The 23,317-nt window shown below is 42.5% G+C and overlaps 1 protein-coding gene across 1 annotated transcript in view; it reads left to right on the forward strand.

Annotated features, from left to right (window-relative positions):
* Positions 1-2,171: 2,171 nt before the first annotated feature.
* The window catches only part of LOC110536457 (anthrax toxin receptor 2), a 151,121-nt gene continuing 129,975 nt past the window's right edge, over positions 2,172-23,317 (forward strand). Inside the window, exons 1-4 of the mRNA XM_090191237.1 lie at positions 2,172-2,833; positions 13,521-13,592; positions 19,595-19,666; positions 19,921-20,002. Coding sequence (XP_090047363.1) covers positions 2,682-2,833; positions 13,521-13,592; positions 19,595-19,666; positions 19,921-20,002 — 378 coding nt within the window. The 5' untranslated portion in view covers positions 2,172-2,681. The remainder of the gene's footprint in view (positions 2,834-13,520; positions 13,593-19,594; positions 19,667-19,920; positions 20,003-23,317) is intronic.

Genomic DNA, 23,317 nt, shown 5'->3' on the forward strand with positions numbered 1-23,317 from the left:
ATGTTTCTACAACTTGATTGGACATGATTTGGAAAGGTACACACACACCTGTCTATATAAGGTTCCACAGCTGACAGTGCATGTCAGGGCAAAAACCAAGCCATGAGGTCGAAAGAGACAGGATTGTGTCGAGGCAGAGATCTGGGGAAGGGTACCAAACATTTCTGCAGCATTGAAGGTCCCCAAGAACACAGTGGCCTCCATTATTCTTAAATGGAAGAAGTTTGGAACCACCAAGACTCTTCCTAGAGCTGGCCGCCCGGCCAAACTGAGCAATCTGGGGAGAAGGGCCTTGGTCAGGGAGATGACCAAGAACCTGATGGTCACTCTGACAGAGTTCTAGAGTCCCTCTGTGGATATGAGAGAACCTTCCCGAACGACAACCTGCAGTACTCCAGCAATCAGGCCTTTATGGCAGAGTGGCCAGACGGAAGCCACTCCTCAGTAAAAGACACATGACAGCCCGCTTGGAGTTTGCGAAAAGGTCCCTAAAGACTCTCAGACAATGAGAAACAAGATTCTCTGGTCTGATGAAACTAAGATTAAACACTTTGGCCTGAATGCCAAGCGTCACGTCTGGAGGAAACCTGGCATCATCCCTACTGTGAAGCGTGGTGTTGGCAGCATCATGCTGTGGGGATGTTTTTCAGCGGCAGGGACTGGGAGACTAGTCAGGATCGAGTCGAAGATGAACAGAGCAAAGTACAGAGAGATCCTTGATGAAAACCTGCTTCAGAGCGCTCAGGACCTCAGATTGGTGCAAAGTTTCACCTTCCAACCTTCCAACAGGACACGTCTCAATGTCCTTGAGTGGCCCAGCCAGAGCCCGGACTTAAACCCGACCGAACATCTCTGGAGAAACCTAAAAATAGCTATGCAGCAACACTCCCCATCCAACCTGACAGAGCTTGATAGAATCTGCAGAGCTGAATCGAAGAAACTTCCTAAATACAGGTGTGCCAAGCTTGTAGCGTCATACCCAAGAAGACTCAAGGCTGTAATCGCTGCCAAAGGGGCTTCAACAAAGTACTGAGTAAAGGGTCTGAATACTTATATAAATGTTATATTTCATTTAAAAAAATGAAATAGCAAAAAAAATCTAAAAACATGTTTTTGCTTTGTCATTATGTGTTGCATTGATGAGAAAAAAACAACAATTTTAATCAATTTTAGAATAAGGATGTAACGTAACAAAATGTGCAGAAAGTCAAGGAGTCTGAATACTTTCCGTAGGCACTGTACATAAGGTTAACCTTGAAAGTTGAGGACATTGGATTCATGTGATAAAGATCAACTAAACATATCTCATAATAATGACTTACTATTTCATAATGACACCCTATTTAATAACAATGACTCCCTATTTCTTATAAATGACCTACTATCTCATTATAATGACTTACTATCTCATAATGACTTACTATCTCATAATAATGACTTACTATTTCATAATGACACCCTATTTAATAACAATGACTCCCTATTTCTTATAAATGACCTACTATCTCATAATAATGACTTACTATCTCATAATAATGACTTACTATCTCATAATGACTTACTAACTCATAATAATGACTTAATATCTCAGACTAATGACTTAGTATCTCATAATAATGACTCATTGCCTCATAATAACGACTTTCTATTTCATAATCATGATTTAGGCTTCAATCTCATAAATCATCGTCAGATTAAAACAAATCTTTGCCGCTACTGTGGTTGGATTAAAATAGAGGACTGGTGACAGCAGGATTTGGGTTTTCGTTTTGATGGTGCTGTATTCAGCATAACAAAAGATGCATCGACAGTAGGCCTAGGCTATGTTTTCATATTTAATTGGTAGCCCTCACTCGCCTCCACCCAAAAACGGCATTTTAGATAAAGACTAGGCTGCAAATTATTATAGGCTATTCACCCACTTTAAACCGACCTTTGGTTAAATAATTGTCAATATACTATTATTTAACTAGGCAAGTCATTTAAGAACAAATTCTTATTTTGAATGACGGCCTAGGAACTGCCTTGTTCAGGGGCAGAACGACAGATTTGTACCTTGTCAGCTCGGGGGTTTGAACTTGCAACTTTCGGTTACTAGTCCAATGCTCTAACCTCTAGGCTACTATGGGCCGATATTCTAGTGATTGAATTGTGCATAGCATTTTGCCTTTCCGCTTTCCCCAACCTCTGAAAGACCTTACAGCAGCTGTTGGGTGTGTGCTTGCGCTCTGACAGCACTGCGACCACCCGGAGACCCACTCAACTTTACCACATCTGTTTTCACCAGGCGCATGCGCCTTTTGGAATGAACCTAACTTTTCGTGGGAGTGTGCTGCTTCGTGTAGCCTACGGGGAAGTTTTATGCAATGGGCTATTAAATTGACCCAACACTTGCTGAGACTTGCTGAGGTTACAAGAGATAGTGTAAAATGGTCATAGGACATTAGGAAATACTGTCGGTGACATGGGCTCTGTTATTTCCTCTATTTTGTAAGAAGGCTATATATCATTGTTGCGCTTGTATACGTTTTGACATCTTGCTCCTCAACGGTTGCAGATGTGCGAATCGTTTTTAGTTTACTCACTAGGTCCGCCGTTCATGTGCTAGAATAATACGTGTGTAATTTTCGCTTTAGAAGTTTACTTTGCGGCCCACAACGGCAACGCCGTTGAACTTGACAATGAAGGAGAAAACACGCCATCGCGCTAAATTCCACTGGACGTCAACAGCAGTAACAGCTGGCGTAATTCTGCTGAGTTTGTTTGCATGGTCTTGTCGTGCAGAAGACGCGTCTTGCCACGGAGCTTACGACTTGTACTTTGTTTTAGATAGGTAAGTAAAACGTTGTATCACATCTGTTTCACAGGAGTAGCTGCTTGTGCTTAGGGATGGATACACGGAAAACAATGTAGCTACACAGTGCTACAATATAACAGTTAAACAATAACAATGTGTCCACAATGTCACCTTTACCAATGTACAGTCACAATGACTCTTCATATGTTTTTAGATTCAAAACAAATCCCGTGTATGTATTGTCCGTTAGTTTCAGCAGCTGAACGGTTAAATTGGTTAGTTCTGGTTGCCTGCTTATATGATATATAACGCTGGTCTAAATTTAATTAGAGGACATTCCAACACACGTGTCATCATTAGGATGGTTGAATCATGGTCAAGTTCAACTCAGGGCAGCAAAGAGGAGTTATCATGAGGATGCAGGACAACTACAACATAGTCTAGTGTGTATGTGACAGATTGACATGGGTTCAAATCCCGGTCTCCTGCGCATCAGAAACGCGAGCTAAGGGCCTACGCATTCGTTTGGGGGAGCTAACACAAGTATTCAGGTCTCGGGAAAGGTTATAAGTCACTTTGAGTAGTTTGCCGAACCACCTCTGTTCCACTTTACTTTAAAGCTCTGATTTCATCACCAGTTCATGCCAGGCCTATGTCACAATGACAGCATGACTGTGGGCTATATTGAATACACTGTATAGTTCTGCCAAACCATAATAACATGAAGCTACAGAGACAATACTTTAGGGTTGCAGCCTAAATCTAACCATCGGTTTAACACAAATCCCTTTGTTTGCCATAAATGTGGTTTACTAACTTGTTACGATTATTATGTTCTCAATGTTCATAAACCCAATTCAATTAAACTACTCTGCCTGAAACCCAGAATTTGTAAGAAACTGGTTGAAATGAATCAGACGGAGGCCCAGCTACAATAGTCAGAAAGTTTATTGACGAGAGAGCACTGGCCTGTTGTACAAAACAATTCATTTTATACTGTCTTCTCACGCACACACATTCACACTAACATTAGCACACAATGTCCTGCTACCCAGCCGACAGAGATTAGGGGAATCTGAGAGACTTACTCCCTCAAGATAGGGAGACCGAGACCCTGGGAAGTGCTTTCAGTGGCTCCAGCCAAGGAGACGGAGACCCTGGGAAGTACTCTCAGTGGCTCCAGCCAAGGAGACGGAGACCCTGGGAAGTGCTCTCAGTGGCTCCAGCCAAGGAGACGGAGACCCTGGGAAGTACTCTCAGTGGCTCCAGCCAAGGAGACGGAGACCCTGGGAAGTACTCTCAGTGGCTCCAGCCAAGGAGACGGAGACCCTGGGAAGTACTCTCAGTGGCTCCAGCCAAGGAGACGGAGACCCTGGGAAGTGCTCTCAGTGGCTCCAGCCAAGGTCGGCACCGAATCTTGTCTGTTTTTAAGATACTGTTATAGACGTATTGTACAGACTATGGTTATACATAATTCTAATCAATTTCATACGATTATATGGCTTCAGGGTGGAATATTCTAGTCATTCATATATATTCCATCAACACTAACTTGTAACATCAGGATAGTTCTTTCCAGTTCAGCAAGAGTTGGGACACAACTCAAGTTCTGCAATACTACGTACCAGGAAGCAGACTTGATAAAAAAAATGTTTTGACTTAAATTCTTCTTCTTTCCCATCTTGGCTCAATGTCATATTTGTGCAAGCCGACTCCTCCCCTTCCTGCCCCAGTTTCAAACCCTCTGTCTACTTCTTCCCATTCCCCTTCCTGCCCCAGTTTCAAACCCTCTGCCGACTCCTCCCCTTCCTGCCCCAGTTTCAAACCCTCTGTCTACTCCTTCCCATTCCCCTTCCTGCCCCAGTTTCAAACCCTCTGTCTACTCCTCCCCCTTCCTGCCCCAGTTTCAAACCCTCTGTCTACTCCTTCCCTTCCTGCCCCAGTTTCTAACCCTCTGCCGACTCCTCCCCTTCCTGCCCCAGTTTCAAACCCTCTGCCGACTCCTCCCCTTCCTGCCCCAGTTTCAAACCCTCTGTCCACTCCTCCTCTTCCTGCCCCAGTTACAAACCCTCTGTCTACTCCTCCTCTTCCTGCCCCAGTTTCAAACCCTCTGTCTACTCCTCCCCTTCCTGCCCCAGTTTCAAACCCTCTGTCTACTCCTCCCCTTCCTGCCCCAGTTTCAAACCCTCTGTCTACTCCTTCCCCTTCCTGCCCCAGTTTCAAACCCTCTGTCCACTCCTCCCCTTCCTGCCCCAGTTTCAAACCCTCTGTCTACTCCTCCCCTTCCTGCCCCAGTTTCAAACCCTCTGTCTACTCCTCCCCTTCCTGCCCCAGTTTCAAACCCTCTGTCTACTCCTCCCCTTCCTGCCCCAGTTTCAAACCCTCTGTCTACTCCTCCCCTTCCTGCCCCAGTTTCAAACCCTCTGCCGACTCCTCCCCTTCCTGCCCCAGTTTCAAACTCTCTGTCTACTCCTCCCCTTCCTGCCCCAGTTTCAAACCCTCTGTCTACTCCTCCCCTTCCTGCCCCAGTTTCAAACCCTCTGTCTACTCCTCCCCTTCCTGCCCCAGTTTCAAACCCTCTGTCTACTCCTCCCCTTCCTGCCCCAGTTTCAAACCCTCTGTCTACTCCTCCCCTTCCTGCCCCAGTTTCAAACCCTCTGTCTACTCCTTCCCATTCCCCTTCCTGCCCCAGTTTCAAACCCTCTGTCTACTCCTCCCCTTCCTGCCCCAGTTTCAAACCCTCTGTCCACTCCTCCTCTTCCTGCCCCAGTTACAAACCCTCTGTCTACTCCTCCTCTTCCTGCCCCAGTTTCAAACCCTCTGTCTACTCCTCCCCTTCCTGCCCCAGTTTCAAACCCTCTGTCTACTCCTCCCCTTCCTGCCCCAGTTTCAAACCCTCTGTCTACTCCTTCCCCTTCCTGCCCCAGTTTCAAACCCTCTGTCCACTCCTCCCCTTCCTGCCCCAGTTTCAAACCCTCTGTCTACTCCTCCCCTTCCTGCCCCAGTTTCAAACCCTCTGTCTACTCCTCCCCTTCCTGCCCCAGTTTCAAACCCTCTGTCTACTCCTCCCCTTCCTGCCCCAGTTTCAAACCCTCTGTCTACTCCTCCCCTTCCTGCCCCAGTTTCAAACCCTCTGCCGACTCCTCCCCTTCCTGCCCCAGTTTCAAACTCTCTGTCTACTCCTCCCCTTCCTGCCCCAGTTTCAAACCCTCTGTCTACTCCTCCCCTTCCTGCCCCAGTTTCAAACCCTCTGTCTACTCCTCCCCTTCCTGCCCCAGTTTCAAACCCTCTGTCTACTCCTCCCCTTCCTGCCCCAGTTTCAAACCCTCTGTCTACTCCTCCCCTTCCTGCCCCAGTTTCAAACCCTCTGTCTACTCCTTCCCATTCCCCTTCCTGCCCCAGTTTCAAACCCTCTGTCCACTCCTCCTCTTCCTGCCCCAGTTTCAAACCCTCTGTCTACTCCATCCTGTCTTCAGTTAGAAAATGACAGGATGATGCTCACAGTACTGTTGATACAACTGACAAAGTAAAAAGGGGTATTTTGATTTGCTTTAGTAGGACAGTCCCAACACCTTAGCCATTACACCAAGAGGTCCAAACCTTTTGTTGAGGTTGCTAGTGTAACAGTATAACTTTAGACCGTCCCCTCGCCCATACCAGGGCGCCAACCAGGGACACTCTGCACACATCAACAACAGTCACCCTCGAAGCATCGTTTACCCATCGCTCCACAAAAGCCACGGCCCTTACAGAGCAAAGGGGAACCACTACTTCAAGGTCTCAGAGCAAGTGACGTCACCGATTGAAACGCTATTTAGCGCTGCGAACACCGCTAACTAAGCTAGCCGTTTCACATCCGTTACACTAGTACCTGAGTCACACTATAGGACATGCCTAACCCATACTGTTCTGGCTTGCAGATTTGTTGTTTTTCTTTCTTCACATTGTCTTTCCAGATCTGTTCCAGCAGTAACTCTGAGGTAAAGTTCTGCTTTGACCTTTGAACCTTTTTGAAGGACATTAGCCGCTGCTTTAGACTCCTGAACAATCAACCAATCAGACCTGATCAGTGGCTGTCAGTGAAACATTGGCTTCATTCCAATTCTCTTGAAGTGTGTAACCAGTGTGTAACCAGGCCAGGTCAACGCAGCTCAGCTCGGTTTAGCTCAGTAGTGTGAAAAAAGGCCATAGGTGTTGGATCGAGGAAAGGACCCTACAGTATAACGTATTCACAAAGCTTATCACCCAGATTCGTTATTAGTTACTATATTGTCAAAGTGCAGTGGAACTTTGATAATGATAACAATCTAGCAGTCCTCTCAGCTATCGACCAAGATAGTTTATTTCATGAAAGTAGGTGGTAGTGGTATATTGTAGCAAGAAAGTGAGTAGACCAGGGAAGTAGACCAGGGAAGTAGACCAGGGAAGTCGACCAGAGAAGTCGACCAGAGAAGTAGACCAGGGAAGTCGACCGGGGAAGTAGACCAGGGAAGTCGACCAGAGAAGTCGACCAGAGAAGTAGACCGGGGAAGTCGACCGGGGAAGTCGACCAGGGAAGTAGACCGGGGAAGTAGACCGGGGAAGTCGACCGGGGAAGTCGACCGGGGAAGTCGACCGGGGAAGTAGACCGGGGAAGTCGACCGGGGAAGTCGACCGGGGAAGTAGACCGGGGAAGTCGACCGGGGAAGTCGACCGGGGAAGTAGACCGGGGAAGTAGACCGGGGAAGTCGACCGGGGAAGTCGACCGGGGAAGTCGACCGGGGAAGTAGACCGGGGAAGTAGACCGGGGAAGTAGACCGGGGAAGTCGACCGGGGAAGTAGACCGGGGAAGTCGACCGGGGAAGTAGACCGGAGAAGTCGACCGGGGAAGTCGACCGGGGAAGTCGACCAGGGAAGTCGACCAGGGAATTAGACCAGGGAAGTCGACCACAGAAGTCGACCAGGGAAGTAGACCAGGCCACAGTACTTGAGTTCATTGAATCTCTATTGTCATGCAGCTGTAAAAACTCACAACACAAAATATTAGTGGTTATAACACAAAATATGTTTCTGGACTCTGCTCCTCATGAGCACCATAATGAACACTTTACCAATATAAAGAGATATATAACGAGACAGTATAACGAGACAGTATAAAGAGACAGTTTAACGAGACAGTATAACGACAGTATAACGAGACAGTATAACGAGACAGTATAGAGACAGTATAACGAGACAGTATAACGAGACAGTATAATGACAGTATAACGAGACGGTTTAACGAGACAGTATAACGACAGTATAACGAGACAGTATAACGAGACAGTATAGAGACAGTATAACGAGACGGTATAACGAGACGGTATAACAAGACGGTATAACGAGACAGTATAGAGACAGTATAACGAGACAGTATAGAGACAGTATAACGAGACGGTATAACGAGACGGTATAACGAGACAGTATAGAGACAGTATAACGAGACAGTATAGAGACAGTATAACGAGACGGTATAACGAGACGGTATAACGAGACGGTATAACGAGACAGTATAACGACACAGTATAACGAGACAGTATAGAGACAGTATAACGAGACGGTATAACGAGACGGTATAACGAGACGGTATAACGAGACAGTATAACGACACAGTATAACGAGACAGTATAGAGACAGTATAACGAGACGGTATAACGAGACGGTATAACGAGACAGTATAGAGACAGTATAACGAGACAGTATAGAGACAGTATAACGAGACGGTATAACGAGACGGTATAACGAGACAGTATAGAGACAGTATAACGAGACAGTATAGAGACAGTATAACGAGACGGTATAGAGACAGTATAACGAGACAGTATAGAGACAGTATAACGAGACGGTATAACGAGACGGTATAACGAGACAGTATAGAGACAGTATAACGAGACAGTATAGAGACAGTATAACGAGACGGTATAACGAGACGGTATAACGAGACGGTATAACGAGACAGTATAACGACACAGTATAACGAGACAGTATAGAGACAGTATAACGAGACGGTATAACGAGACGGTATAACGAGACGGTATAACGAGACAGTATAGAGACAGTATAACGAGACAGTATAACGAGACGGTATAACGAGACAGACGGTATAACGAGACGGTATAACGAGACAGTATAGAGACAGTATAGAGACAGTATAACGAGACGGTATAACGAGACGGTATAACGAGACGGTATAACGAGACAGTATAGAGACAGTATAACGAGACAGTATAACGAGACGGTATAACGAGACAGACGGTATAACGAGACGGTATAACGAGACAGTATAGAGACAGTATAACGAGACGGTATAACGAGACAGTATAGAGACAGTATAACGAGACAGTATAACGAGACGGTATAACGAGACGGTATAAAGAGACGGTATAAAGAGACCGTCAACAGCAGCAGCGGGGGGGGGGGGGGGGGGGTCAAGTTCATAGAGTCTTCAGGAATTGTATGACTCATGTTCTATTTAGTTTCAAAGACAATGTGGATGTCTTTCATCTATCACCACTTCCAGCAGACAATGTGTGGAGTATGGGCTTTTGCTCTCCTATGCAAGCTCCAAACTAGGCATGACATCAGCTCAGTTTGGTAGAGCATGGCTCTTGCAACGCCTGCATAGTGGGTTCGATTCCCGCGACCACCTATATGAAAAACATGCATGGGGTTGTGTCATTTACTTTCTAAATGTAATCTGTTACTAGTTACCTGTCCAAAATTGTAATCTGTAATGTAACTTTTGAATTACCCCAAACTCGGTAATGTAATCTGATTACATTCAGTTACTTTTAGATTACTTTCCCCTTAAGAGGTGTTAGAAGAAGACAAAATGTATGTTACCATTTGAAGGACATCTATTGCAGGATAAATCCATGTTAAAGTTTACATAGCTGGCCATATGTGGATGTTACATTTTACTGTATGGGTTGGTTATGTGGGCTTCTTCTAACCCATCGCTTTCTGTTATGTATAATAATATGATTCAATGACATATCTACATTAAAAACCAAAGTCATCAGAATTCCAGTCATTCCTATAAATGTTATACCTCTTGATCTTCAAGAATAGGACTTGGAAATATGGAAGTATAGATTAGCCAAATAGTTTTACTTGAGTATAACCCCAAAACTAAGGACTTATTAGCCAGTCCTACTGTGTTGTTCATCATTGTGTTGTCGTGGAGGACTGATTGGGTCATTGATTCCAGTTGACAAATAAAAGGCTGCGCTCATGGCATGGCTTTGAGCAGTACTGAAAAGTGCTATTTACATGTGATAAATGAGATCCATATGCTGCGCTTGCTATAGGTCTATTGTTTACCTTGTTGTTAGTGACACTTTGGTATCTTGATAATATGCACCTGTTTAAAGGGCAAGTCCACAGATGAAATATTAACAAAACGGTCGCCCTGCCTCTGTTTTGGTAAAAAGCTGTGGTATTGGCCTGGAGAAATGTAACCACTCTCAGATTAATAGACAGAACTATAGACGCAAAGAATGACCATCCATGATATCAACATGATAGTTGTAACCATGTTATGAGGATATACAGGACTGCCCACCATGATATCAACATGATAGTTGTAACCATGTTATGAGGATATACAGGACTGACCATCCATGATATCAACATGATAGTTGTAACCATGTTATGAGGATATACAGGACTGACCATCCATGATATCAACATGATAGTTGTAACCATGTTATGAGGATATACAGGACTGACCATCCATGATATCAACATGATAGTTGTAACCATGTTATGAGGATATACAGGACTGACCATCCATGATATCAACATGATAGTTGTAACCATGTTATGAGGATATACAGGACTGACCATCCATGATATCAACATGATAGTTGTAACCATGTTATGAGGATATACAGGACTGACCAGCCATGATATCAACATGATAGTTGTAACCATGTTATGAGGATATACAGGACTGCCCACCATGATATCAACATGATAGTTGTAACCATGTTATGAGGATATACAGGACTGACCATCCATGATATCAACATGATAGTTGTAACCATGTTATGAGGATATACAGGACTGACCATCCATGATATCAACATGATAGTTGTAACCATGTTATGAGGATATACAGGACTGACCATCCATGATATCAACATGATAGTTGTAACCATGTTATGAGGATATACAGGACTGACCATCCATGATATCAACATGATAGTTGTAACCATGTTATGAGGATATACAGGACTGCCCGCCATGATATCAACATGATAGTTGTAACCATGTTATGAGGATATACAGGACTGACCATCCATGATATCAACATGATAGTTGTAACCATGTTATGAGGATATACAGGACTGACCATCCATGATATCAACATGATAGTTGTAACCATGTTATGAGGATATACAGGACTGACCATCCATGATATCAACATGATAGTTGTAACCGTGTTATGAGGATATACAGGACTGACCATCCATGATATCAACATGATAGTTGTAACCATGTTATGAGGATATACAGGACTGACCATCCATGATATCAACATGATAGTTGTAGCCATGTTATGAGGATATACAGGACTGACCATCCATGATATCAACATGATAGTTGTAACCATGTTATGAGGATATACAGGACTGACCATCCATGATATCAACATGATAGTTGTAACCATGTTATGAGGATATACCGTGTTTGTTTACATTTACAGTGTTTAAACATTGGAGAAAAACAAGCTGATATTTTGGGTTCTCATGGAGTGCATTAGTTGATCTAAACTCATGAGGCATTTATATATTCCTCACGAGTCAATGGATATAAATATATAATTTATAAGTCCAAAAATGCATGTAGCAACTACAGATTGCCCCTTTAAGTCTTATCAAAAGTGTACAAATTTGAGGATGTGTCCATAAGGCCTTTGGATATATTTTTTATCAGGATGAATTATATTAAGCAATAAAAGCCCCACTTTTTTCCCATAGGCTGGAATCCACAGTATGCAGCTGTTGCAGGAGCACATTTTCCACTGACTGTCCACTGGTTTCAAAAACAATGATTGATAGGCAGCTTAAACTTGAATTTGAATTCAACCATTATTGGGTTCAAATACACATTTAGATTTGTGATCAGCCATCCACAACAACCACAATCCGTAAGGCACAAATAGCTACATGAGAGAGCAGCAGTGTGATTCACATCGATGTGCTATGTAAATATTCATTAATAAGTGATATCCGTATCGCCGTAGATTACACCACTGATGTCATCAACCTTACCTCCAAACGTTTATTCAAGTTGGAGAATGTTTGGATGCCGACAGCAGTCGCACCATTGGAAGTCATAGCTTGGACTGTAGCCTACAAAAGACTATTCCTACTCTTTTGGGTTGTGGCGGTTGTGCTTACAGCCCAACATTGTGCAGGACGTTTGGCATTTGCCAGAGAACACCAAGATTGGCAAATTCGCCACTGGCGCCCTGTGCTCTTCACAGATGAAAGCAGGTTCACACTGAGCACATATGACAGACGTGACAGAGTCTGGAGACGCTGTCCGGTTTGGCGGTGGGTCAGTCATGGTGCGGGGTGGCATTTCTCTGGGGGGCCGCACAGCCCTTCATGTGCTCGCCAGAGGTAGCCTGACTGCCATTAGGTACCGAGATGAGATCCTCAGACCCCTTGTGAGACCATATGCTGGTGCAGTTGGCCCTGGGTTCCTCCTAATGCAAGACAATGCTAGACCTCAAGTGGCTGGAGTGAGTCAGCAGTTCCTGCAAGAGGAAGGCATTGATGCTATGGACTGGCCCGCTCGTTCCCCAGACCTGAATCCAATTGAGCACATCTGGGACATCATGTCTCGCTCCATCCACCAACGCCACGTTGCACCACAGACTGTCCAGGAGTTGGCGGATGCTTTAGTCCTGGTCTGGGAGGAGATCCCTCAGGAGACCATCCGCCACCTCATCAGGAGCATGCCCAGGCATTGTAGGGAGGTCATACAGGCACGTGGAGGCCACACACACTACTGAGCCTCATTTTGACTTGTTTTAAGGACATTACATCAAAGTTGGATCAGTCTGTAGTGTGGTTTTCCACTTTAATTTTGAGTGTGACTCCAAATCCAGACCTCCATGGGTTGATAATTTGATTTCCATTGATAATTTTTGTGTGATTTTGTTGTCAGCACATTCAGCTATGTAAAGAAAAAAGTATTTAATAAGAATATTTCATTCATTCAGATCTAGGATGTGTTATTTTAGTGTTCCCTTTATTTTTTTGAGCAGTGTATATATATATATATAATAAACAAATTTGTATACCATATTAATATATAATCTTAAATCATTGGTCTAGAACACATGCAGCTGACTCATGTTATGCTCAGTCAGCAGCACACTTCAATGTTAAACCTATGTTTTGATGCACTGCAGAAGGCTCCCTCTTTGTGTTATCAGTACAGTAACCAGAACTATATCACCATCACTGTAAACTATATCACCATCACTGTAAACTATATCACCATCACTGCAAATCAGCTGTTGGTTCCACATATAGTCCCCTTGTGACTCAGTTGGTATGCTAACAACACCAGGGTCGTGGGTTTGATTCCTGCTGGGCTCACATTTATTCACTCATCACAGACTGTAAATTGTTTTGGTAAATGGTATATATTCTACTGTATATATTAACTGTGTTTTCTGTTGCAGATCAGGAAGTGTTTCTAAAGACTGGGGTGAAATTTATGCCTTTGTGAAAAACCTTACAGACCGATTTGTGAGGTGAGTATTTTTTTCCCCCAAACATGGTAATTGTATGTTATACAAATGAACTGTGGTCTGGGAAAAAGGGACAACGCTGGACCGTAGTTTGGATATATGTTTGTTAAAATGGAACCTGAGCCCCTTGGACACATTTTGTTGTACAATAATAACAGTGGATCTTATTATAACTGACTTTTGTCCAGCTAAAACACAAATCAAATTCATCCCAGTCCATTAAACCGATACAGCCTTGTATATTTACCAACTATTATAGTGGAAAGTTCACAATGTTCAACCTGTGTTGAATGAATAAAAACAGAACAGGATCAGTTAACCAAATTGAATTGTAGGCATAGGACTCGTGTGAATGTAACCGGTTGTCACACCCTGACCTTAGTTAGGTCAGGATGTGACGAGGGTGGTATGTGTGTTTTTTTGTCTTGTCTAGGGGTTTTTCTGTATCTATGGGGTTTTTGTATGTCTAGGTATTTGTAGGTCTATGGTGGCCTGAATTGGTTCCCAATCAGAGACAGCTGTTTATCGTTGTCTCTGATTGGGGGATCCTATTTAGGTTGCCATTTTCCATTTTGGTTTGGTGTGTTATTGTCTATGTGTAGTTGCATGTCAGCACTCGTGTGATATAGCGGTTTGTTAGCTTTGTTCAGTGTTTGTTCTTCCTTCCATTAAAAGAAGATGTACGCTTATCACGCTGCGCCTTGGTCTCCTCACTATGACGAACGTGGTACCGGTTTAAATAAATTAATGGAAGTATGGAGGTAGGTCTGTGCCCCCCCCAAAAAAGGTTAAATTATGTGTAAAAAAAATATATATTAAATGCATCCTCAGCTTTCTTATATAATCTAGACAGTGGTGGAAAAAGTACCCAGTTTTCATACTTGAGTAAAAGTAAAGATACATGAATAGAAAATGAAGTAAAAGTTGCAAGTCACCCAGTAAAATACTACTTGAGTAAAAGTCTAAAAGTATTTGGGTTTTAAATATACTTAAGTATCAAAAGTAAATGTAATTGCTAAAACATACTTAATTAAGTATTAAAAGTATAAATCATTTCAAATGACTTATTATTAAGCGAACCAGTGAGTTTTTTTTTTTAAACATTCTTCATCAAGAATGTGGGCAAAAATGTCATCTTTGACCATGAGAGGTAGGAGAATGTTGTTCTCTTGTCAAATAGTATTAAGAATAATTTTCCATACTGTATTTTGGCAATTCTTTTCGCAACGCAAATATTGAGTCGTGACTGAGACAAACTGGTTTTAATTTCGGTCCCGAGGCAAAACCAGTTCATGCAGCTGCTGTTGTTAATAGTTTACAGTTCATCAGACTGAAATATCGTCTTGTTTCCATGCAGTCCAGCATGTCAGATCTCTACTGTTTACTTGTACAGGCTGCTACATTTATGTAGATTGTTTTTGATTGCGTCTGTCAGGAGTGATGTGTTATCATGCTTGTTAAATAAATACCGGAAGGAAAGGGGAGAGAGCTTTGTGCGTTGTGCCCGGGCCCGCACGACCTGCGATTTCTGTGAATCTGATTGGTCAAGAGATGCACGGCACCTGCAGCAACACTCGGATGTGAAGGACAGAGAAATGGTGCGAGTTCACAAATGAGGCAAATCGTAAAAAAAAAAAACGGTACTTGGCCACTCTTTTTAATGTTTTGCGTCGATATATTTTGCTAAACTAAATCAAAAGTCATATGACGCCAAACCTGATTGAAAAGTGCAAACGCCACCTAGCCACACGTTTTTCTGGTGGCCCTGATTGCAGGGTGATTTTTTTTTTTTTTGTGATTGCGTAACAACGGCGGTTGACTAAATGTTATGTGCCAGTCCAGACGGTATCGACCCAGCCAAACATAAATGAAGAAACGATTTGTTGAAGAAAATAGCAAATGGGCCAGGTGTGAGTGGGTGGCAGCGAGGATCAGTCTTCTGGGCTGTGAGAATGGCCATTTGTAACCGGGGTGGACCAGATCCACACATAGATATCTATCCCTCCTCCCGATTGCAGAATGGGCCAGAAGACTTGGGTTCGGGTAGTATTTGACATGTTTCAAATATTTTCAGCGTTTGCTCTAGCCTGCCTAGAGCGCCAGATGGGCGGATGCTTACCGTTTTGGGACTATTCAATTGGTTCATTAAGTCAGGCAAGCTTAGTCAAGCACAGATAAAGCATTTTTAAATGAATGAAAGGATTTCAAATAGTATTTGAACTCAGGCGGTATGCACGGAATGGGCCAGGGAGAGACAGGGAATGTACAGTAAGGCAAAAGAACACTGAGAGGCGAGGACAATCTGCTATACAATGCTCCTTTACCAAGAACACTTCTGTTCTGCCATGTGGAGCATGCAGACTGGAGAGATTTCTCTTTTTTTTCCCCTTTCTGCGGATTTCTCCCAGTCTGGCATTGCAAGCAAGCTCTTGATTTATTCAGTGTTGGTTGGAAGAGAGAACCGGAGAAGGTTTTAATTGAAATGACAGCCTTATATTTCAGTCTAGCCTCAGAGTTAGTCTAGATATATAAGATCCATAATATCTCTATAGTTCAGATGTGATTCTAGCCAATCTATCACCTGTCTAAAGTTAAAACTGATACAAATTCTTTGACATTTCTCAGTTACGACTAGAATACATTCTCAATGTCCTCAAACAAACTACTCAGTCATGTTCCCATAAATACTTTTTCAGGAAGTACGTGATCTATATGGCTGCTGTTCCTTGTCAGATATGGCCGTGTGGCATGAAGATGTGCTGTGGGGGAGGACTGGATGAGACTGGATGAGACTGGATGAGACTGGATGAGACTTGCTGAGACTGGTTGAGACTGGTTGAGACGAGCTGAGAGTAGCTGAGACTGGTTGAGACTGGTTGAGACGAGCTGAGACTGGATGAGACTTGATGAGACTGGATGAGACTGGATGAGACGAGCTGAGAGTAGCTGAGACTGGTTGAGACGAGCTGAGAGTAGCTGAGACTGGGTTGAGACAAGCTGAGAGTAGTTAAGACTAGTTAAGATTAGCTGTGACAGGCTGAGACTATTTGAGACTATTTGAGACCAGTTCAGACTAGTTAAGATTAGCTGTGACAGGTTGACATTAGCTGAGCCTGGCAGAGATTGGCTGAGATTAGCTGTGTGTGTGTGTGTGTGTGTGTGTATTGATGCATCATTGCCATGACAACCTGTTTCCTGTCTCTCATCACTTCCTCCTTCCACAGGAGAACAGCATATCCTCCCTTAAGTCACATACTCAAATTAGGTGATACAATGTAGTGTATTGGTATCTTGTATACCATGTAACGTTTTTTGATCATTTTCTTTTCGTCACACTGCACATCTGAAGTAATGTCTTCACACTTACACGCTGACCAGATCGCTGGCGTGCATGTTTATTTTGTCCACGCTCACCAGACGCGATCATGACACGCAGGTTGAAATATCAAAACTAACTCTGAACCAACTATATTCATTTGGGGACAGGTCAAAAAGCAAACGCTATGGCAATTTAGCTAGCTTGCTGTTGCTAGATCATTTGTCCTGGGATATAAACATTGGGTTGTTATTTTACCTGAAATGCACAAGGTCCTCTAACAATCCACAGATAGAAGGGTAAACGGAGTATTTCTAGAAATCTCTCCTCGCTTCACGCTTCTTCTTTGGACTTTATATGGCGGTTGGAAACCAACTTTAAGGTGCATTACCACCACCAACTGGACTGGAGTGTGCATCTTCAGTTCATCTTTCAATCACCCACTTGGGTATATGCTCCAAAACCCAATGAGGGGATGGGAGAGGCGGGACTTGCAGCGCATCAAGCATCACAAATAAAACCAAGTTCTATATTAGAGCCTGGCTACGCAGACTGTCGTTGACGCGCGCGAGCGCTGTTGGTGCGATGATTGAGTAACATGAATGTGTACATTTATTTTCCAACGCGAGCGGTGTGGTCAGCATGCTCGACAGCCTATTCAATAACTATCTATCTCATGCTGTTTTTCTCATGTCAATGAGATTCTGAGTTGTATTACTGTGCAGTCTCATTGGAAAAAGGATGTGTAATTAATTAATTAAATTGTCATTTTTAATTTTAGTGTAGAAAGGATACAACACTAAAAGCTACTGTTGATATACAGTTCCAGTCAAGATGATGGACACACCTACTGAAATAACCCATATGGAATCATGTAGTAACCAAAAAAAGTGTTAAACAACTCAAAATGTATTTTATTTGAGATTATTCAAAGTAGCCACCCCTTACTCTGCGATCCAACTCATACAAAACCATCTCAATTGGGTTGAGGTCGGGTGATTGTGGAGGCCAGGTCATCTGATACAGCACTCCATCACTTTCATTCTTGGTCAAAACGCCCTGACACAGCCTGGGGGTGTGTTGGGTCATTATCCTGTTGAAAAACAAATTATATTCCCAATAAGCGCAAACCAGATGGGATGGCGTATCGCTGCAGGAGCCATGCTGGTTATGTGTGCCTTGAATTCTGAATAAATCACAGTGTCAACAGCAAAGCACTCCTGCATCAACACACCTCCTCCTCCTCCATGCTTCACGGTGGGAACCACACATGCGGAGACCATCCGTTCACCTACTCTGCATCTCACAAAGACACGGCGTATAAAACCAAAAATCTCAAATTTGTCCTGTCATGGACTTTACAAGGTGTCGAAATTGTTCCACAGGGATGCTGGTCCATGTTGACTCCAATTCTTCCCCCCATTGTGTCAAGTTGGCTGGATGTCCTTTGGGTGGAGGACCATTCTTGATACACACGGGAAACTGTTGAGCATGGAAAACCCAGCAGCGTTGCAGTTCTTGACACTTACCGGTTCACCTGGCACCTACAACCATACCACGTTCAAAGGCACTTAATCTTTTGTCTTGCCCGTTCACCCTCTGAATGGCACACGCCTCAATTGTCTGAAGGCTTGAATATTCTTCTGCAGATCTGCCGCTTAAAAAAATGACATACCCAAATCGAACTGCCTGTAGCTCAGGACCTGAATCAAGGATATGCGTATTCTTGATACCGTTTGAAAGGAAACACCTTGAAGTTTGTGGAAATGTGAAATTAATGTTGGAGAATATAACACAATAGATCTGGTAAAAGATAATGCAAAGGAAAAAAAGTACATTTATTTTGTCTTTTTTTGTTCCGTCATATTTGAAATGCAATAGAAAGGCCATAATGTATTATTCCAGTCCAGGCACAATTTAGATTTTGGCCACTAGATGGCAGCAGTGTATGTGAAAAGTTTTAGACTGATCCAATGAACCATTGCATTTCTGTTCAAAATGTTGTCAAGACTGCCCAAATGTGTCTAATTGGTTTATTGATAACTTTTCAAGTTCATAACTGTGCACTCTTCTCAAACAATAGCATGATATTCTTTCACTGTGATAGCTACTGTAAATTGGACAGTGCAGTTAGATTAACAAGAATTAAAGTTTTCTGCCATTATCAGATGTGTTTATGTCCTGGGAAATGTTCTAGTTACTTACAACCTCATGCTAATCACATTAGCCTACATTAGCTCAACCATCCCGTGGGTGGGACACCGATGTGGAAAACCTTAGGAGGTTTATAACCTGTCTCCTCCCCGTCATCTAAACTGATTTCATTTATTTTATTTATTTATTTCACCTTTATTTAACCAGGTAGGCAAGTTGAGAACATGTTCTCATTTACAATTGCGACCTGGCCAAGATAAAGCATAGCACTTCGACACATACAACAACACAGAGTTACACATGGAGTAAAACAAACATACAGTCAATAAATACAGTAGAAAAATAAGTCTATATACAATATGAGCAAGTGAGGTGAGATAAGGGAGGTAAAGGCAAAACATTTTTTTGGAGTAGATTTAACAAGTGACATCAATTAGGGATGGTAGCTTTCACCTGGATTCACCTGGTCAGTCTATGTCATTGAAAGAGCAGGTGTTCCTAATGTTTTGTCCACTACTGTGTTGTTTCATTCCAGCCCCAGCATGAGGGTCTCCTTTATAGTGTTCTCATCTTCAGCCAAAGTGATGTTACCTCTGACTGGAGACAGGTATTATATTCCTCTATTGATAATGACATGTAATACACCTTGTAGTAACACATTATAAAGGATCATAGTACATTCTATTGCTATAACAAGTACTAAAGCATCAGTGTATTCCTGGCAGGTTTTTAAATCTGACTCATTTAATTGAAGTTTAGTCATGACAGTCCCCAATGGCTATTTATATGCGTATCCAATAGTAAACACACCCACCGTACCAGAACATGTTGGATAGTGAATTGATGTCTTTTTGTTTGAAGATATGAAATCCAGGAAGGCCTGGAGAGACTGAGAGAGGTGAAACCAGCAGGGGAGACCTACATGCATGAAGGAATTAAAGAGGTGCAGTATGGGTAACACCTACATTGGATAGTCTCCAGTCGATTCTTTATAGATGTTACACTAAATATCTACTAGACCTAAACCTACTCTAAACCTAACCCTAAACCTACTCCAAACCCAACTCTAAACCTAACCCTAAACCTACTCTAAGCCTAACCCTAAACATACTCTAAACCTAACCCTAACCCTACTCTAAACCTAACCATAACCCTACTCTAAGCCTAACCCTAAACCTTCTCTAAACTTAACCCTAAACCTACTGTAAACCTAACCCTATACCTACTGTAAACCCTAAACCTAACCCTAAACCTACTCTAATCCTAACCCTAAACCTAACCCTAAACCTACTCTAAGATTAACCCTAAACCTACTCTAAACCTATTCTATTCTATCCCTAACCCTAAACCTACTCTAAACCTAACCCTAAACCTACTCTAAGATTAACCCTAAACCTACTCTAAACCTATTCTATTCTATCCCTAACCCTAAACCTACTCTAAACCTAACCCTAACCCTACTCTAAACCTAACCCTAAACCTACTCTAAACCTAACCCTAAACCTACTCTAAACCTAACCCTAAACCTACTCTAAACCTAACCCTAAACCTACTCTAAACCTAATCCTAACCCTACTCTGAACCTAACCCTAAACCTACTCTGAACCTAACCCTAAACCTACTCTAAACCTAACCCTAAACCTACTCTAAACCTAACCCTAAACCTAATCATAAACCTACTATAAACCTAACCCTAAACCTACTCTAAACCTAACCCTAAACCTGACCCTAAACCTACTCTAAGCCTAACCCTAAACCTACTCTTAACCTAACCCTAAACCTATTCTATCCCTAACCCCAAACCTACTCTAAACCTAACCCTGAACCTAACCCTAAACCTACTCTAAACCTAACCCTAAACCTACTCTAAACCTAACCCTAAACCTACTCTAAACCTAACCCTAAACCTACTCTAAACCTAACCCTACTCTAAACCTAACCCTACTCTAAACCTAACCCTAAACCTAATCTAAACCTAACCCTATTCTAAACCTAACCCTAAACCTACTCTAAACCTAACCCTACTCTAAACCTAACCCTAAACCTACTCTAAGCCTAACCCTACTCTAAACCTAACCCTAAACCTACTCTAACCCTAAACCTTACTCTAAACCTAACCCTAAACCTACTCTAAGCCTAACCCTAAACCTACTCTTAACCTAAACCTAAACCTACTCTTAACCTAACCCTAAACTTACTCTTATCCCTAACCCTAAACCTACTCTAAACCTAATTCTAAACCTACTCTAAACCTAACCAAACCTAACCAGTCAAAACTACTCTACTAATGACATGACCACATTTGAAAACAACTTCAACTCACTAGAGAAGCCTTCAGTACTATACAGAATATCCCCCATGTTATGCTCATAACAAGTGCATACTGTGCTAGCCTTGTCTTTACTTGTCCGCTAGGCATTGGTGTGTTTTATCAGTTTGGCACTGAGCCCTGTTTAGATGGGGAGCAATTCAGATGCCTCCGAGTGATCTAAATAAACACTTCTAACTCCTAGGCTGAGTCCCAAATGGCACCCTATTCCCTATATAGTGCACTACTTTAGACCAGAGTGAAAGGAGATACCCAGTCAGTTACACTACTGAATCAGAGTGGTGCTGGGGACTTCCTTAATCGCCGTCCGCGTTATCAGCGCCCGGGGAACAGTTGTTGTTGGGGATTAACTGCCTTGATCAAGGGCTGAATGGCAGATTTTTCTACCTTGACGGCTGTGGGATTCAAACCAGCGGCCTTTCGGTTGCTGGTCCACAACACTCTTAACCGCTATAAAGTGCAGTATAAAGGGAATATTAAACGGTTAGGTCTTCATTTCTATTCTGCAGACATACTGTACAGGGTTGGGGTCAATTCCATTTAAATTATAGTCAATTGATTCAGGAAATTAGTTTCAAATCTAAATCCAATTTTCCTTTATTCAACTAGGCATGTCAGTGAGAATCCGGTAACGGGATCGATATGACAACAGCCAGTGAAAGTGCAGGGCGCCAAATTCAAAACAACAACAATCCCATAATTAAAATTCCTCAAACATACAAGTATTTTACACCATTTTAAAGATACACTTCTTGTTAATCCCACCACAGTGTCCGATTTCAAAAAGGCTTTACAGCGAAAGCAAACCAAACGATTATGTTAGGTCAGAGCCAAGTCACAGAACAACACAGCCATTTTTCCAGCCAAAGAGAGGAGTCACAAAAAGCAGAAATATCACTAACCTTTGATGATCTTCATCAGATGACACTCATGGGACTTCATGTTACACAATACATGTATGTTTTGTTCGATAAAGTTCATATTTGTATTTAAAAAAATCTCAGTTTACATTGGTGCATTACGTTCAGTAGTTCCAAAACATCAGGTGATTTTGCAGAGAGCCACATCAATTTACAGAAATACTCAAAATAAACATTGATAAAAGATACGACTTTTATGCATGGAATTATAGAAATACTTCTCCTTAATGCAACCGCTTTAGATTTCCAAAAAACTTTACGGAAAAAGCACACCATGCTATATTCTGAGTACAGCGCTCAGAGACCAAAACAACCCAAACAGATATCCGCCATGTTGTGTAGTCAACAGAAGTCAGAAATAGCATTATAAATATTCACTTTGATGATCTTCATCAGAATGCACTCCCAGGAATCCCAGTTCCGCAATAAATGTTTGTTTTGTTCGATAATGTCCATCATTTATGTCCAAATACCTCCTTTTGTTTGCGCATTTAGTACACAAATCCAAATTCATGACGCGCGATCACTATTAGCAGACGAAAAGTCAAAAAGTTCCGTTACAGTCCGTAGAAACATGTCAAACGATGTATAGAATCAATCTTTAGGATGTTTTTAACATACATCTTCAATAATGTTCCAACCGGAGAATTCCTTTGTCTGTAGAAATGCATTGGAACAGAGCTAACTCTCACGTGAACGAGCGTGGCCAGCTCGCTGCTCTCTGGCAGACCTCTGACTCATTCCCCTCTTATTCGCTCCTACTTCACAGTAGAATCCTCAAACAGGGTTCTAAAGACTGTTGACATCTAGTGGAATATGACCAATATCCCACTGTATCTTCGATAGGGAATGAGTTGAAAAACTACAAACCTCAGATGTCCCGCTTCCTGGTTGGATTTTTTATCAGGTTTTTGCCTGCCATATGAGTTCTGTTATACTCACAGACATTATTCAAACAGTTTTAGAAACTTCAGAGTGTTTTCTATCCAAATATACTAAGCATATCTTA

This window comes from Oncorhynchus mykiss, chromosome 11 (genome assembly GCF_057628025.1).
Source record: "Oncorhynchus mykiss isolate SJ-2025 chromosome 11, ASM5762802v1, whole genome shotgun sequence".
NCBI lineage: Eukaryota > Metazoa > Chordata > Actinopteri > Salmoniformes > Salmonidae > Oncorhynchus > Oncorhynchus mykiss.